Raw genomic sequence first — 17,593 nt, 5'->3', positions numbered from 1 at the left:
GGAAATCTGTATTAGTATGAAGGCCTGTAACTCTGCAACTAGAACCCCAAACACAAAACTTACAAAAGACACAAAAGCATGTTGTCATTCTGGCATACAACACCCTCTCTTTAGGGCACACCGGGTGATGCAAACTTTTAGACTAACAGAAGTATCAAAAAAGACTAAGATAAAAGAGGATAAAGTAAGAGAGAAACAAATGCAACACCTGTCATTTGTCCGAGTTTGCAGCAGCTCTGTACTGGCTTCCTGGGAACAGGATAACACAGGCAGATATCCCATTCCACTCCTTTGTGTTCCCAGGCACCTTCACCTCCGTTGTTTCAGCCAGGAATAGCTAAACTAAATTTTACAAAATCTCCTTAATGCAGTGCTTTGGAATAGATCATTAGAGGGCAAAAGACACTAAATAAATAGCTTGCTTTGTAATGGTCCTGCAAGTCTGCAAGAGATAAATCTTCTTTGCAAGCTTAAATAAAGATAGGTAAAGACAGGTTGATGTTGCCCACCATTATATATTTTCTTTCTATGTTTTTTCATTATAACTAACTTACCTGGTAGAATTAGTTCATTTAAGTATCTGGAAACCTGACTGATTCAGCACATTAGAAACTGATTAAGAAAACTACATCTAATTCTGAAATCCAGCTGCCAAATGGAATTATGTGGCTCCCTGGAGAAACACCTCAGCTATAACTAATAGCATGAGAGCATCAAGGAACCAAATTACATTCCAGTAAACACACACATACATAGAAAAAGAGACACCAGCACAGCCATAGCAAGACAGACAAATCTCCTTGCTCCAGTTGGTCTGAGTCAGGCCTTTAACATTCCCTTCACGTAGTGTTTTGGTTTTCCATTGCATACAGTCAGCGTGTCTGTGGAAAAAAAGTGCTATGTCTGAAATGTGAAGTTCATTTCTCAATGACAAAGCGTCAGAACCAAGTTGAGCAATTCAGCATTCATTCTGGTTTTGTGCTACTGTTACCCCAGTTCCTTCTGAGCTCTCTTCCCAGGCCTCCCATCATTTTAATGACTCCTATTCATTGAGAGAAAAGGGCAGGAAGGTTTATCTGCCTTGCCCTCCGACCGCTAAGGTACAGCGAACTTGCTCCAGGTATACCTTTACAATTAGTTTTGTCCTTCCTGCTTTTACCTACTACTACTAAGTCCTTTGGATCAGAACTTGTTCTCAATCAACATGGACCCAGTGCAACTAAAAGCCACCCACCATTATGCAACTGTATGGCAGCAAATATTCACCCTCCCTCTTCCCCACACTCTAGCAAAAATCAAACTTCTATACAGTTCCCATGGAAGCCAGTTTGGGATGGTAATGCAGAAAACAAATGCACATCTCACAGCAAAAGGGTGTCTTACAAGGTCATGTGAAGTACAGGCTACGTTACTGATTACCTTTGAATGATACACACTACAGAAATAGGAATGTCTGTATTAAAGCAAACCATTTGGGCTCTTGCGTTGCCATTTTTCTTCCTAGCATCAATATTCTGGCAAGGAAATAGCATTTTCAGTTGTCTGTAACTGGATTTCCCACCAGTTTCAGTTCAATTAAGAATGCAAACCACAAAATTGAAAGGCTTCACTGTCCTTCACTCACACCCTAGCCCTGTGAGGATGCTGAACGTTCCTGGGGGAATTTACACATCGCCACACATACCTGAACAGTGCAAACTGGGAGACAGAGCTAAAGCTTGTAAACACTGATAGGATACATTGCAATGATGTCGGCTGTCTCTGGAATGAAACCCTTGTGGTTATGGGGGGTGCATAAGGCTGAAACGTAGCATTCTGTGAAAATAGAAGCCCTGCTTACAGATATGATTAAGTTTGAAAGCACTTAAACTGTTAAAATATTTCCCCCAAATGAGGTTGGGTGGGGAGGGATTGTGTAAAAACTACCCTGAAACCATTTCTCTCTTTTGCATTCATTCAAACAATAAAAAAGCTGGGCGATACAGAAAAAGTAATCTGAAACTTTATTAAATTCAATCTTTCTCCAGTCTTTGTCCTAACTACATCAGACTTGAATTCCATCTCTCGCTCAAACATTCTTAATCTGAATTTGTTTGTCATGAAATTGCTGCTTTTTCACTGTGTCAGAATAATGCAGCCATTACAGCACTGTCATTTTCATTGAGCATAGCTGGACTCAGGTGCATTTCATTGTCACACAAGGATACTCAAGTAGATAAGGCTGTATGTAATCATCCAAAGAAACCGAAGCAAATACAATAGCACAGGCCACAGTGGAGACATTTTCAGACAGTGCCTGAAGAGTAAAACCTTCAAGAGAGCTACCTTAGCTTTGATCTACCATTACTACTGCTACTTAAAGTAGCCTATCTAAAAATGTACAGTAACCTTTAGAGCACATCATTTGCCGTTAGAAAGTGCTTGCCTCAGATTTTCAGTATTTGAGTCAAAACACTCCAAGCTACATAGTTGTATTACCAGTGTTCTACCCAACCCCTAAGTAACTCCTGATTTCACAGCACTGCTTTACTGCTTCCTTCCCAGTGGGACTTAGGCTAAGAGCTGCAGTGCACTGTGCATAAAAACTTACCAAGAGCCACAGCAATTGCCATGAAGGAAAGGCTGCAGCAATTGATTAAGTTTCTGCCTGGATTTTATGCTCCCAAGTCAACAGGAGCAAACGAGGGCAGAAACTGATGCCCTGCATCTAGACAGCACTCCCCTTATCCCAACAATGCACCTGATATACAAAGCATATTCTGCTCCGTGCCCAGGCCGTGGTAAATGGAAGTAACACAGTATGAGAAACAGCTCTGTATAATCAGACCTTTCTGTTGTGCCCAAATAAGAACCCAGGCAGACAACACATAGTGGAAAAGACTTCTCCTTTCTCCCTTAGATAAAAAGAACAGGCTGACTCATCCAACACAGTCACCACACCAAGGAGACTGGCTACCAGTGATAATACTGATACATTGCTGACACTTATTCTACAGTACTTCCTATAGAGCAGTACGGCAAGGGAATATAGGTAAAAATCCCATTAAGGAATATACGAGTACTGATCCTCCATTTATGAATAAATGAGTATTGATTTCCCACAAATCAGGATTCACAAAATAAAAAAACCACTGATGTTGGTCCCTTCCACAATCAAAGAAACAAAGTATTTAAAGTAGTACCTTGCTTCAAAAAATAGCCATTACCAGCTTTAGAGGAAGATCCACAAAAAATCAAGACTGTTCACTCTTTAAAAAGTTGACCATAAGAAAAATGTCTTCCTAACTCCTGCCTACCAGCATTTTCCTTCAGGCCAAAGAAAAAGGGTTTGTATTACTTATGAACAAAGCAATTCAATGTCTCATAGAAGAATCTGACCCAATCCTTATGACTGCTGCTCAGTGCTTGGCTTTCTGGCATTTTGTGACCGTAAGTTCCATCCAATAAATGGCACCAAATATGCCCAAAGTATTTTGTTTTCTCAGCAGAAAACAGTTTGCTGCAGTTTAACCTGCTCCAACCTGTCAGGTCCCCTCAGATCACCTCACTGTCCTCACTAGCAGCAACTACTCATATCCATGCTAGGTGATTGAAGTGACACCCACTGATAAACCTTCATCAGCACTGAATGACATCCAACAGCCCCTACCTTCGTGTCCAAACCAGTGTAACACCACGCTGTTCCTCTCACCTATAATAATTTAGTTCTCTTAGTCTTTTTGAGATACCTTGTCAACAGTTTAAAAACAACATCTGTACACAAAATATACACCAGTTTTTCTTTAACCACACGTTGGCTGACACATAAAAATAAATACAGTAGAAAGAAGGAACCACATCCATCCTCCTGAGACTCTGTGCTGGCTTGCAGATGAAAATAAGCAAATGCAAAGTCTGGAGTCTAACTCCAACCAAGAACAACTAGTTGTCACCAGTGGAAAATAAAATGTCAAGGTAGGCCAACTGAATGAAGCAATTCCCAGATTCTGTTTTTCAGCTGTCTCAACTGCCTCTTTAAAAGGTTTCCTCCCTTTCACTGTTATTTTTCACATTTTGGATTTCTCCTGCAGGCACATATGAAATGAGGTAACTCCTAAAGTGACAGAGGAGAGGGGCTGGCTTTCATTTGACTGCCAATAGATATGTAATCTTTCCTTTAGCTGGTTAACTGTGGGCTCCAGAGAACAGACTGATGCTGGCAATTTTTGAACACAGCATCTTGCAGAGATTTCGCCTTAAAAGTCTACCACAAACCTAAACAACAGCAATTTACCAAATTCATTTTAGGACCAGGTGACCTTCATGGTACCCTGATGAACTTCCCTTCTCTCTAGTTAGGTTAGCTGACTTTTCTTATAGGAGTCAGGAGTGCAAGAGTGAAATGTTCTCAACATTAATAATTATATTCAGGCTACAGCAGTCAGGCATAAACATGCCTACTTATAAATCAGTTGATTTTGTTCTAGCTTATAACAACAGTAATGGAAATAAATCCATTACTAATATAGACAGGGCTGTAAATAACAAATTAGGTTTTATACCTGAATATAAATAGCAGGACAGAAACTCCTGAAACAGACAAACAAGTCTGACTTTTATTAATAAAAATTAATATTTTGCCTTACACAAAAGTTTTCAAGTCTGATGGATTTCAAAGTGTTTCACAGTACAAGCTCATGAAAGAATCAGACAATTCTGGAACAGGGGAGAGCAGATATCATAATGCATACCTCGCAAAGATTTCTTTTGGGTAAAAAAACCATGAAATTTGACCCTTGCAAAAAAGTCTTTGAAATATTTGCAATAGAAACTCTTGCTTGATTCATATTTGTATGAGCTTCATGTCTGCCCGATACAAAGGAGAGAAATAAAACTGGGCTAAGTACAGACTGTGAGACAGAGCAGGTGATGAGAACATCAGCAAGAATGATGTCAGAACTGTCTAAAGGTGAAGACAAGGGAGTGAGAGAAAGGCCAGAAGTCTGTGCTGAAGACGAGACTCCCCCATGAATTTTATGTTGGCATATTTACTGGACCTATGCACGGAGTCAGAGGTGGGACAGCCAAACATGACATCATTCACAAATGAGCCATGCCACCAGGCCAAAGGGAACTGCAGAGGATATATGAAAAGCAATGCTGCCCATGGAGATTTCAGAGACATGTGTACTGCATTCCCCACCCACCAGCCAAGTGAAAAACTCATTGGAAGCATTCAAACTGCCCAATCATTTTCCCTTTTAATAAGTTTATTGAACAACAAAACAAAAAAGGCTAAAGCATCCATTACAATTTCTCAATCCACTGCACCCATTACTGTTTTGGTTTTTTTTTTATCAACGTATTTTGACTTGCAAAGCAAAAGTGGCTTTGAAAAAAAAAAAAAGAAAAGGGTAATGTACATAATGAATGGATTGGGAAACCTAACACAAATGGTAATTGATCTTGGATCAGGAAACAGCTTTCTGTTCTTGGCGCTCTTCCCACTACTGAAGCTCCAACATGTTACAACTGCACAATGGAATAAACACTAGTACCAATGAAAACAAATGACAGTAGCCACTACTTACCATGTACAAATCCTCGTTGATGCCTAGATATTTCCCATTACCACAACCAACATCAGCCACTATCGACCCTTTTGGTAGGGACCTGAGAAACTCTACGATTTGGGGCCACGGGCTATGCCTGGTACTGCTGAAGTGTGTGGCAATCTCTTCATACACCTTGTGCACATATTCTTGCTCCAGCTTTGAGGCCTCCATCTCACTGTGGGGAAATGAAGGTTGTACCTGTCTTTGCTGTCCTTTCTGGCTGTCACAGACAGATGGGTAAACTAGATATAGCAACAGATACACAAAAAAAAAAATTATTAAAGTAATGCCTTGTGGTTAAACTTATTTAGCAAAATAAAGTTAAAAGCAAAATATTAAAATGAAAAAAAAAATGCTTCATTCCTCCTTCACCTTCTAAAAACTGAAATACAGGTCAAACTGCAGAAGTGTTTGATGACCTTAAAACAAGCAACCTGCTCACATGTACCAGAGGCCGTTTGCAGCGATCATTCATCCTGCTATGTTGACAAGGTTTACGTTTTCAAAACTGAGACAGTGCCCCTAATATCAAAGACCATGACATCATTGCAATTCAGCCTCTGAAATTCTGTTCTGAGGGCACAAATGGAATTCAATTCCATGTAATCATTGAGACACCTATCTATTATTATCTGTACTGCCCTAAGGCACTTACATGGCCCTGTCACTGCAGATCTGACTACTTCGCCTTCTCTAATGTATTTGTTTTCACAAAATTACAGTCCTCTTCAAATAAAAAACAACCAAACCAGATGGGAACCTGAAGAATAGTAGCTACTTCTATTCTGTTACATTATTCCGGCACTTGAGGACCCAATGAAATGCAAGATTCCAGATTACTTGCCTGGCTCTGGAGCAAGCCAAATCACTTTCTGTAGAGAAACTCCAGCAACCACATGGATGCAACCAATTCAAGCCATATAGTATGCCCAACTCCAAGCCATTCAAGAATGGCTACCAGGACTGCCAAAAGTACCCAAAGGGATAAACCGGTTTGCCAGAAAAAAAAAAAAAAATTATGTATTGGTGGTAAATAACAATTTTGACTTGAAGATCACCTCAAGACACTTACTGCAATTGCAAGGGCTTCTCCTCACTTTCCTGAATGTAAACGATGTCCTTGTTTCCCTTCGATTCAGTGTTAAATCTCCAACATCAGCAGTGATTGTTCCAACTTTTTGCCCAAGCTCAGATGCCTGAATTACGTCATATTTTCGGGGTGTAATCCTAAAACAGAGTAACACAAAATAAAAGAATAATTCAATTTGCATCAGAAAAAAAACCAATCCATCTTTATAAGGAGGTAATTCTTACATACTGTGACAAGTGTGACTACAACATGCTATTTAACATACTGCTGCTTCTCAGTTTTCAAATTATTCAATTTCAAAGAAAAAAGAGGAGCTTACACAAACTAATGATGCTAATTAAAGTGTTATTTAATTGAAAATAATTACATTTTCCTTCCTTCCCTTCCATAAAATTTGATTGTTTATTGTTCTAGGACATATTTTTTTAATATATTTATTTTATGTTAAAAAAATATATATTTGTTAAAGATAAAATACACTACTAACAATGATGGCTATGCGTATAAAAGCATAGAATTGACTGAGCTCTACATTAGCAGATTGAAGTTTCGTGTTACAAATGGGCCTCTCCAATGAATTCTGCTTTGCAACAGAATTGCTTTTCCATTCCTTGACAACAGAGGATGCAAAGAATGTAGCACTTGCGAGATCTGCTAAAATACCTAAAAGGGAGAAACTCTGCTGTAGATCTTACTTGATCAAAATCTATCAGCCAAGCAAACTGGGAGCATACCTTTTCTTAAGCTACTTCTGGATTTGGCATGGATCTTAATGGAACACAAAAACATTTTTGTGAGGACAAAATTCATAAAATGAAAGTGATTTTGAACTTTCTTGGGGTGACAAAAGTTTCAAATAATTTTATGAAAAGGTTTACATTACAAAGAACTACCAAACCCAAAAGTTTTTAATAGCTCTACAAATGGATCTCTCTCAAAGCTAAGAGGAAACTGAGAAAGTAAAATGCAAAACACAACATGAAAGAAGATAAACAGCTGCACCCACATGTAGTTTCCCATCACTTGCACATGGGAAAAAGTAGATACTCTTGGAACAAAATGGAAACTCTTCAGGGAAATACATTGCTTAGCACTTCAAAGCTGTTACTGTCACACTGAAACGCTTCCTGAACTTAATCATCAAGGAGATTAATGCAGAAATTTCCTCAAGGAAAAAATGATCTCTAAGGAATTGGCCTCTCAGGGAAGCCCTTTCAGAGCTGCTGACTTCAAAGTATTTGACTCCCAACAGGGCAAACTCTCAGTATAAAACTGACTTCTGTATTGGTTAGTTGAGTTTAACCCTCACAGGCTGAGCCAAAAGCAGGAAAAAAAAAAAAAAGTGTCTTACATCTTTTAATAAAGCAGAGCATTCAGACTCAGTCTCAAATTTCTACTGGAACTTTTTTGCAGGTCACATGAAACTGGTGACCAGTGCCTGTACTTAACCAAGAAGAATGATCCAAATGCCAAGAAGGCAATCTGATCAGCATTCCTGTACTTTGCTGTATGCCATCTTTCCTACTGCAGGGAAGCCGATCTCTAATCCAGTCACAGGGAAATAGAGTGCAGGTCCTTTCTGTCTGGAAATCAGGAAGCAGCACACTGATGCTCCATCTAGCTGTTGCAAAAAGGAGACATGAAGCAATCCTGAGAATGGAAATCTCCCAGAGGCAGCTATGGGAAGGATGGGATCTAATAAAGAACTGCCTTGTTCACAGCAGATAAGGAAGCTATGATGAAATAATCAGCTGAGGATGCTCAAGACTCCCTGGACAGAACTTCAAATCCCGAGTTTGCAGATTTTCTATTTGATTTTCTTCTGTACCTGCAGTGATAAGTCTTCTTTTTCAAGGTTCTTATTTCTAGGTTTCAACCTACAGAATTTCCTGTTGCCTATACTACAAGCAAAAACTCTAGATAAAGGTTGGGCTAAAAACAGGATTCACAATTTCAAAAATTAAATGCTGGACATCTTGCTTGGCACAGAGTTGTTTTACTTCTGCAGTGTCAGGAATGCTGGTTTGCCAGGTTACCCAACCAAAAATGAACCTCATCAGAGAAAACATCACAAATGAACCTCATCAGAACAGCTGTAATATTACTTTCATCTATGAGTCAAAAAGAGCACATATCTTTTGCTCTCCTTGATGACACTTTATAGCTAATTTCTTAACCATATGTTTCTCCTTCAGAGAGAACAGAACAAAACCCCTTTCCCTGTGCACTTTGTTAACAGGGTCAAAATGAAGTCTTTAATTCCCTTGGCATCCAAATAAGACACACTGAAAACATTTCCAGAATAATTCCAAAATTGAACCTTTTGCTCTCTAATTTGACTTCTGAGGAGTAAATAAAAGGCATCACAAATGACCTTAAATACATCCTGACATGATGCATGCAAGTAAATTAACTACATTTGTTCACCGGATGATTAATCTCATTGATTACAATAGTATGCTCCACTACCATGATGGAAAGCTTACTCCAGTTGAGTATCTTGACCCACTACTGCTTTTAAAATATACAGAAAAACTATTTTTAGGAAACGTGGAGAAGCACTGGAACAGGAATAACTTATACATGAGTAGAAAGATCTGGGATCTTAATTTTAAATGTATTTTATGTCATTGGTTCTCAAAAGAAAACCATCACTTGAAGGTACAAGTGAGGTAAGTAATAATCTCATTCCAGTTCTTAGTAGGCAGGTACACTACCCCAACTTGAATGCCTGCTGGCAAGTGCCCTGTGTGCATCCTTCCCCCTCCTGGGAATTTGGCTGCCCAGGGCCAGCTTGGAAAGAGCAGAGCTGGTGGCCTTAGAGAAGGCAGTGAAGACAGCCAGAGGCCTCAGCAAGGGCCACCTGTCCTTCCCCCGGGAGCTGCTTTTAAACAGAGGGTGTCCTACTGGGCATCCCAACCTGGCCTCAGCCCAGCCCCATGGAGCTGCTGGATGCCCAGGGCTGGGGACTGCCCCCTGGCCAGCAGTGTCATGACATGGAAACTGCACTATGTTCTCAGAGTTGTAGATAATCTTTCCAAACAACAACTGACAGTATTTGACAGGATCGAATAAGAAGCTTATAACGCTGGTAACCATGTTCAGTCTTGTATACCAAAAAACAAAGGATTTCACTGCCCTGGGCTTCTATAATGATGCATGTCAGTAGTACCAGCTGCTTTTTACAACTGTTTAATTTAATGAGAGAATATACAGGTGGCATAAGCACTCTATAAAAATTAACAATGTAAAGGTCATTGGGGAGTTCATAGTCACCCTTCTTCATAATACAAATTAACCAGTAAAATTAAAAGGCAGAGTATCTTCTGCCAATAAAAGGATTTGATGTTTAATTTACACAGAATGTAATTAGTGCATCCAATTGACTGCTGTAAACAGTGACGGCTTGGGTCAAACAAAGGAAAAAACATTTACCATGAGCATTTCTGTCCAATATGAGGGTTTCCACATTCTCCTGAAGTGCACTACTATCACTCTCAGAGCTCGCCAAGGTTTTAGCCTTTTTGCCAATTTCGGAGCTCCTATTGTAAGTATCTCTCAGCAGTGCATGATTTAAAAAGCCCGTATTTAAATTCTAAAATAAGCAAACCCTCAAGACGTATTTCAAGAAATCTCTTTTCCAGGACCCAAAACCGTCTCAGTACAATGCAGCCTTATCATTTAAAGCAGCTGGTAAGAGCTCTGGAAGACTCCGCTTTGCCACCCTCATGCCCTCTGTGCAGGGGAAGTCACTCTCTTAAACCAGCCCTTCTCTAAAGACTTTGGCATATGTGAGCCAATGGGAAAAGCTGGGGGCTGAAAAGAGAGAAAGGAAATTGTGAAGCTAATTGCACTACAATCAAATCTTTGCCAGCTCAGAGTCACTGAGGACTTTTACACCACAGATACAAGTGAGAGCAATTTCCAAGTGAAACTTCACTTGTGACAGCAGCAGGTAACTGCAGCTCAGGGACTGGCAATTACCTTCCTAAAATCCCCAATTTTTTTCAATTTAACCTGAACAGCATCTGAGCAGAGGAGTGAATTTGTATATTAATTATAAAACCTGACTTGATTTCTTTCAGAGCAATTTTAAACACAGAATGTCATTAACAAAGCAAATAAACAACATATATTATTCTTCTATTATCAGCAATGAAGGGACTCTTGCACATACCCATGTGTCCACAGGTATCTGGATTCTCCAGCCATCACCAATAAACTGCATCGGGGCAGCATAACTGCCACTGCATGGCCATCAGGGTGTTTGAAATCCATCACAATCTAAAAAGAAGCAAAACCAGTCACCATGAATGAGCATGACTTACAGAGCTTCATATACATGCCAGGCATTCTCAAGTCCTAGTTTTGTTTGCCTTGTCAACGTGATCATCAGAATATTGCCATGAAACAGCTACTTATTTCCTAGGGATGCAAAAGTCTCTAGGTCTCTGTCCTTAAGATCCCTTTTTTTCAGCACTGTGTTCAAAAATCTGAAGCAGTCACCAATATGTGTGTATATATAATTAGTAAAATACTAAAAAAAAAAATCACGTTTTCTTCTTTTCACAGTAATCACTTTCTTTGTGAGAACATGGTAGCACCGTTTAATATCTGTGTGTACCTGTGAGGTAGGAAAGTATTACTACCCCTCAACTAGAGGCAACTGCGTAAGAGGGAGAGAGGACTCATTTGTTGTAACTCAGCCATCTGAAAGTTAGGTACCTGGGTTCAGGCAGTCAGCTACTGTCTTTTTGTGACGTCTATTGCAGAGAGAGACAAGTATCTCCACAGAGTGATTCATCCTAGTCTAAAATGTAGAGCTAAGTGACATGGAATAACCCTATGCCCTCTGGAAATGCCTATCCATTCACAGCAGATTGAGCTGAGACAATTAATTCAGAGTAGATACATAACATTTAGCTAACCAGTATTAGGTGAGAGAAATCACTGCCAACCTGCCCACATTCTTGGAGGTTTGCAGCACAACAAGCACATGCAGTCTCCCAAGATTCTGACTAACATGCCAACTACCAGACCATCCTTTCATTATTTGCCACCTGGCTTCTAGCCATGGCAATATATTGAGGTAATGCTTTCAGCTTTATTCCAATTTCACAGCCCAGATGGCAGCGCTACATTCTGCTTCTGCTCCGGCTAGGAATGTTATCCTTTTACATTTCCCAAATGAGAGAAACACTTGCTGTGGAAAATAAGGAGCAGGTCATTTAAGCAAGCCAAAAGAGTTACAGAAGACAGAAGGCTTACCAAAAAAGAAAAGTGGTCAAAAACTATTCAAGTCGGTGGTTCTAGCTACACTGGAGAATTAGCATCATGAAAGGGCTGCCACCTGATTTGTAACCTACTAAGTAAGCAATTTAAAAGCAGACTTACTACAGTATGCCAGAGCAAAACAAATTAAGCAGTTCTGCTTCTGCATACAGATGCATTTAACAAAGAGAAAATAGTGGTGCAATGATCAGTCATTCAACATAAAAAAACAGCAAGACAGAGACTGAATAAGCAAGAGTTTTAAACACTACAAATTACCACTTACAACATTTACTATTTAATGTTGTGCACACTGGAGCAAGCTACAATGGCATTTACACTTTTAGGAAAAAAAATTATTTACGCTGTGGTACCACCCACATAGAGTGACACAGCTTCTCCTGTTCAGCTATCTAAATTTAAGTCAAGAAATGACGAGGGTGACAAACAGTGGGGCTGAAAGAGGAAGAGAGATGTGGGGGAACAGGAATAAAGCCTACCTATAAGCCCTGATTAATGATTATGAAACACTTCAGTAGCTACACAAATAGATGAATGGCAGCCACTTGCTGCAGCCACTTGCTAATACGCTCCTTCCCCTGCACTTAGCAATTTCTTCTAGGTATCCTCCAAGAAGCACGGGATGAAGACGAAAACACAGTGGCTTCACAGATCTGATTGGGAGGCTGTCCCATAAAGCACGACTAGGTGCAAGCCTCCGTAAAAAGATGTAGCTATCTGGCAAGGCAACGAAACCAGAGGATAACTAATCAGGACCAGCAAGTAAGGAAAGGAAAAGCATGAAAAGAACACAAGTGGGGAGTGAAGTGGTTGGATGAAATGGGCAAAATAATATCTCCATCTGTCTTTTGCCTCTCTGGTTCACTGCTGTTGAGGGACAGGTGTGAGGGGACAATATAGAGACTGGGTTCTTCAGAAGTATGGCAGAATAAAGTGAACATGAGACTCTGTCCAGATTCCTTCCTGGAGGCTCAGTTACTCCACTGTTCCTCTTTCTGGGTCAGTAGTAGTAACCAAGCTCTGTTTTTGCAGATAATGTTCCAGAACTGCACTTTCTCCAAGAGTCAAAGAGGAGACCTCTGTGGGGTCTCCTACACTTCCCGTTCCCACCTCCCTCCAGGGCCCGGAAGAGGACCTCATTCTGCGAGCCAGGGTGGGGACTCTGTATGAAGCAGCAGGAAACAGTTATTCCAGCTCCCTGCCTCCTCCACTACTTTCCCTTGTGCATCTCCAATGCCTTTTACCCCACCAACTGCATGGCCCCAGAGACTCTTCACAGAAGATGCTCTTCAAAACCCATCCTGTTAACAGCTGTACATCCAATATAGCAGAATTGCAGAATGTTCTATAACAGACAGCATGTTGGGAATGAGAGGCCACAAAACTATCCCTGGTAACTGGATTTTCAGGCAGAAGTGGCAGGAAAACAGACAGTAAAAGAGGAGAGCTTGTCCTCCTGACTGAATTTCAGCTATGCTAAGCCAACAAGAAATATGTAAAACAAAATTTCTGATGGTGCAGAATTTGAGGCAGAAAAACAGGATTTGAGGCTGAAAAGCAGGAGATTATCTATGTAACATCTGGCAAGTCTAGTCCTCACCAGCACAGGATCCCAGCTCTGTCCCTGCTCCCTACTTTTCTGTGGAGGAAAAGCTTCTGTACTATCATCTCATACTGTCTGGCTGCTCCCCTTCTAAGCAAATTTCATACTTATGACAAGCCATGATGATTTGGGGAGGAAAATATAAACAAAGGATTAATTTACTTGCAAATGGGCAATGACATTAAGCAATTAGCAGTAATTGGAAGAGTCAAAAATCCAAATCCAAAACTGACCTTTGCTTATGAAGCAGATGGAGATCCTCACATAGAATGTATCTAAGTTTTGCATTCTTTTCTATTAACAACGAATTTGACATTGCAATTCAGACAGATAATCAAATTTAAGGAACCCACTGTGAACATGTGAAGAAAATTAGTGCAATTCCTATGCTTCATTCCTTTATCTAGAATAATTGCACCTGAATGCTTAAAAAAAACCAAGCAAGAGTACTTCTACCCTTGGTTTACAGTACAGTAAAGAACATTTAACCCAGAAGGGTTTTTGAAGAACTCTGTTCTTATCTCTGAAAGCCTATTACTGACTGAGGTAGATAACATTCCCACACTCACTATATGTGTCTTTATCCCGGCAGAACATTCTAAATTGTCACTGTCACACACACACACACAAAAGATTAATGCGTTTGGTCCTCTTTTTAATTTACTAAGGACTCACAATCAATAAAGCAACTCTGCCACTGCTGAATCAATCTGCTTCATGACAGCTTTGCTCCACAGGAGCTATTTCCAATTACTATTTTCGGTTTTACCTATTTTCTTTTTTCTCTTAGATGGCAGAGTCAATAAAGATCAAATTTCCAGCTAGCCCATGGTGCATCATCCAGGGATTACATTCAAAAAATAAAAATAGTGGATGCTTTGATCTTATACAACTTTTACCTTCTTTCTTTGTACTATGGGGAAAGTGTGTCTCTAAATACACCGAAAAACTTAAAAGAAACAAGAAGCTAATAATACCTACTTGTGGTTTTAAATAACTTGTCATGATGCCAGGTTATTTGAGAGTGTTCATGATGAGGGAGCACATGAAGCAGTAAACAGCTTTCAAGGATGGCTAAACATCAAAGCAAAGGGACACCCATACCACAAACATTGTTCCTGTGGCATAAAATACAGCAAAATGCAAAAACCAGAAAAGAATCCAACATAAAAAAGAAAGCAAAGAAAGTATGTTTTTCTTAACTCTGCAGGGAATGAGAAGTCTGCACCGCCTTTCAGTGCAGTTGTACTGCACTTCATGGAAGACCAGAAGGATGGAGGTGAATGACTGGTCTATCAAATAAGTAATGATCCAAAGGCAAAACAGAAATGATGCAACAGGCCTATATGGACAACGTTGATAAGGATTTCACTGCTACAGTGTGAAATGACAATGGTGTTTTTCTAAGCTTTATCTCTGATGCAATTTGTATTTGATGTTAATAGACTACCTTAGACGAAACAGACTCCAAAGCTAAAAAAAGTACCATGTGGAATGCTTCTCAAGTCTCTGACATTATTTACTGAATTTTCAGAGAGCAAAGACACATTATCAGCCTACGTAGCAGTTTCCCACACATAAAACAGATGAAAAAGAATGTCTACTTCAAAGACAGCTGAGAGGTTTAAAGCCCACACACGGAACTTGAACAACACAGTGGGGCTCTACACAGAGACAAGAGCCTGCTGGCTTACACGGGACTGAGGCAATCAATCAGTAATACACAGCGCCTTTCACTGCAAAAACCATGCTAAATTCCAAAATTTGGAATTCAGAAAAATGCTGAATTTGAAGGGGAAAGAGAATAGGATTATCTTCTCAGAATAATCCATGCCATAGGAAATATATCTTATGTAACCTATGCTGATATCTACATGGCATATTATGGTCTCTAACCATACTTCAGAAAACGAGTACAACATGATGATGAAATATTTCAGTACTACTGAAAAAAAAAAAAATCTCTCAACAAATGCACAGGCCTCCCCCATATCAGCTTTACACTAAAGCATACTATCTCTTGCTAAGCCTGTTTATCAACTCAGGTACTATGGTGGTGCTAGTCAGATGTTTAATATACTTAATAGGTTTTGTTTCTACAAAAATTGTATTCAATTTTCCATCCATGCAATGCATTACTATCTTCCTGAATTTTCTGTGTCATTTTAAGTATCTATATATTTCTTCCTCTTAATTGAAGTCTAGCATATGAATGTTTAAAAACCATTTCAATATACAGACAGTACTTCATTCTTTTCCCTCTGAGGTGTCACCGTGTTATGATTTTCCTGATAACCCGAAGGAGGAGAGTTGTATCCACTGAATAGCATTCCAGTATCTCTCCTAGCTATTACGTATGGCACCAACTACATGATATAAACTTCTCTCATTGACTGTATTCTGTTTATAAGATTCAGGTAGTGCACAAAAAGAGGAAAATTACTGCAATTTCCAAGCTAACTCCTGTTGGATGGAGGAGCTTCCAATCCTCTGCAGGCCTTGTCACAGCTAGCTGGAATATATACCACTCTCCTCCTGTACCCAGGGATGCATCTCAAGGTTCACCAACTTCAAGTTATTAGAAGTTATTAGTCACCCCACTAGCTGGATGCCGGCTCCTCGTGGTGTCCAACAGGGCAGCTGCTCTGCCCAGCCTTGGCAGAGGTTGGGATGCTGGTGGTGTTTCTGGCACATCAACTTTTGACTGCTGCTGTTCCCACTCCAAGGGCTCTCCGTCCTGCTACAAATTTTTGTGCTTCACTCATGTCTTCTCAAGCTGACTCTTTGTTTCAAAAGCCTCTTTGTAAATACAGGGTTACTGTTTAACCTTTCTGACTGAACAGCCAGACTAAAAGAAGAACACAAGGAACCTAATCCATTAAAGACTACCCATCAAATACGCCAGTTCCTACTAACTCTAAAAATATGAAGTTTCTTTTGCATGTCAGGACATTACCTGTGGCCTTTGCACCTTCCCAGATCATTACCTGTGTTAAGACTCAATGTTGAATATTAGACTCCTACATAAAATACTTTCAGTCCCTACAGTAAAAAGCCATAGTTGAATTACCACTGCTTCACTCTCTCTACCACCTCAGGTATAAATTTCTCCTTTGAAGAATGCTATCCAACCACAGCATATGACCTTGATGTCCTTTTGTGAATCCAGAGACAAAAATTCAGTCAAATTCTCAACAACATCCAGTTTATTCAATTTCACTAACATTCCATGTTCATCCTTTAGTATATTGCCTCCCTAGCTCTTAGCTTAAACTCTTTTAAGGACACAGAAAACAAGAGGCTAATGCTGTTAAGTCTTCATTTAACTTCTTTTATTGACTTAGCATCCTCTGCAATATTTTCCATTCTTTCAGTCATATGTCTTCCCTCACATCTGTGGGTGCTACTATACTGACATACAGGGAATTGCATCCACCTACACCAGGGCAGAATGTACCCCGCACATGAAATCACTCATTTTCCTTTCCAAAGGAAAGAAAATTTCCAAGATTTTGTATCCCTTGCTCTCTAATGGAGTACAGTTCAATGGAAGAGCACAAGATGACTCTTACACATCCTGATCCTAGTGGCTTCCAGAGGGCTCAATCTGTTCAAGGTATGCTCAGACATTGCAAGAAAGCAGTTCTGCATCCTTGAATACATCTCCTCAGATTTGCACTTAATGTATTACACTGTGTCCTGAAAGCAAATAATCCTTATTTACATGTTTAATGCTGTACCAAATGTCTACAGAGAAACCACTGTACTAGTCCTTACAACAAAGATGCAGCTGTTTTGTAATGAGTACAACTTTATATGCAAGTATGAACAGGATTCTGGTATGCACATGTTCGTATGTAGTGCTGTGGCATATCTGTTATTCTTCTGCACATTAAAAACTTGAAAGTTCAAGAGATTTTTAATATCTAAGCAGAAAAGGAAACACTTCAAGGTTCAAAAAGAGCATATCACCTTTTAAAATCATTGATCACTTACAAATATCTGTGGAAACAC

The 17,593-nt window shown here is 39.7% G+C and overlaps 1 protein-coding gene across 2 annotated transcripts in view; it reads right to left on the bottom strand.

The window, feature by feature from the left end:
- Window positions 1-17,593, bottom strand: part of ALKBH8 (alkB homolog 8, tRNA methyltransferase) — a 49,555-nt gene that overhangs the window by 5,406 nt on the left and 26,556 nt on the right. For both annotated transcript variants that reach the window (XM_074860150.1, XM_074860151.1), the window contains 3 exons: window positions 10,862-10,968; window positions 6,667-6,821; window positions 5,571-5,836 (listed from right to left, as the gene is read on the bottom strand). In XM_074860150.1, coding sequence (XP_074716251.1) covers window positions 5,571-5,836; window positions 6,667-6,821; window positions 10,862-10,968 — 528 coding nt within the window. The remainder of the gene's footprint in view (window positions 1-5,570; window positions 5,837-6,666; window positions 6,822-10,861; window positions 10,969-17,593) is intronic.

The sequence above is a fragment of the Strix uralensis genome, chromosome 2 (assembly GCF_047716275.1).
Source record: "Strix uralensis isolate ZFMK-TIS-50842 chromosome 2, bStrUra1, whole genome shotgun sequence".
Classification (NCBI taxonomy): domain Eukaryota; kingdom Metazoa; phylum Chordata; class Aves; order Strigiformes; family Strigidae; genus Strix; species Strix uralensis.
Note: the sequence above shows the minus strand (reverse complement) of the source record. Positions and strands in the feature narration are given on the sequence as shown.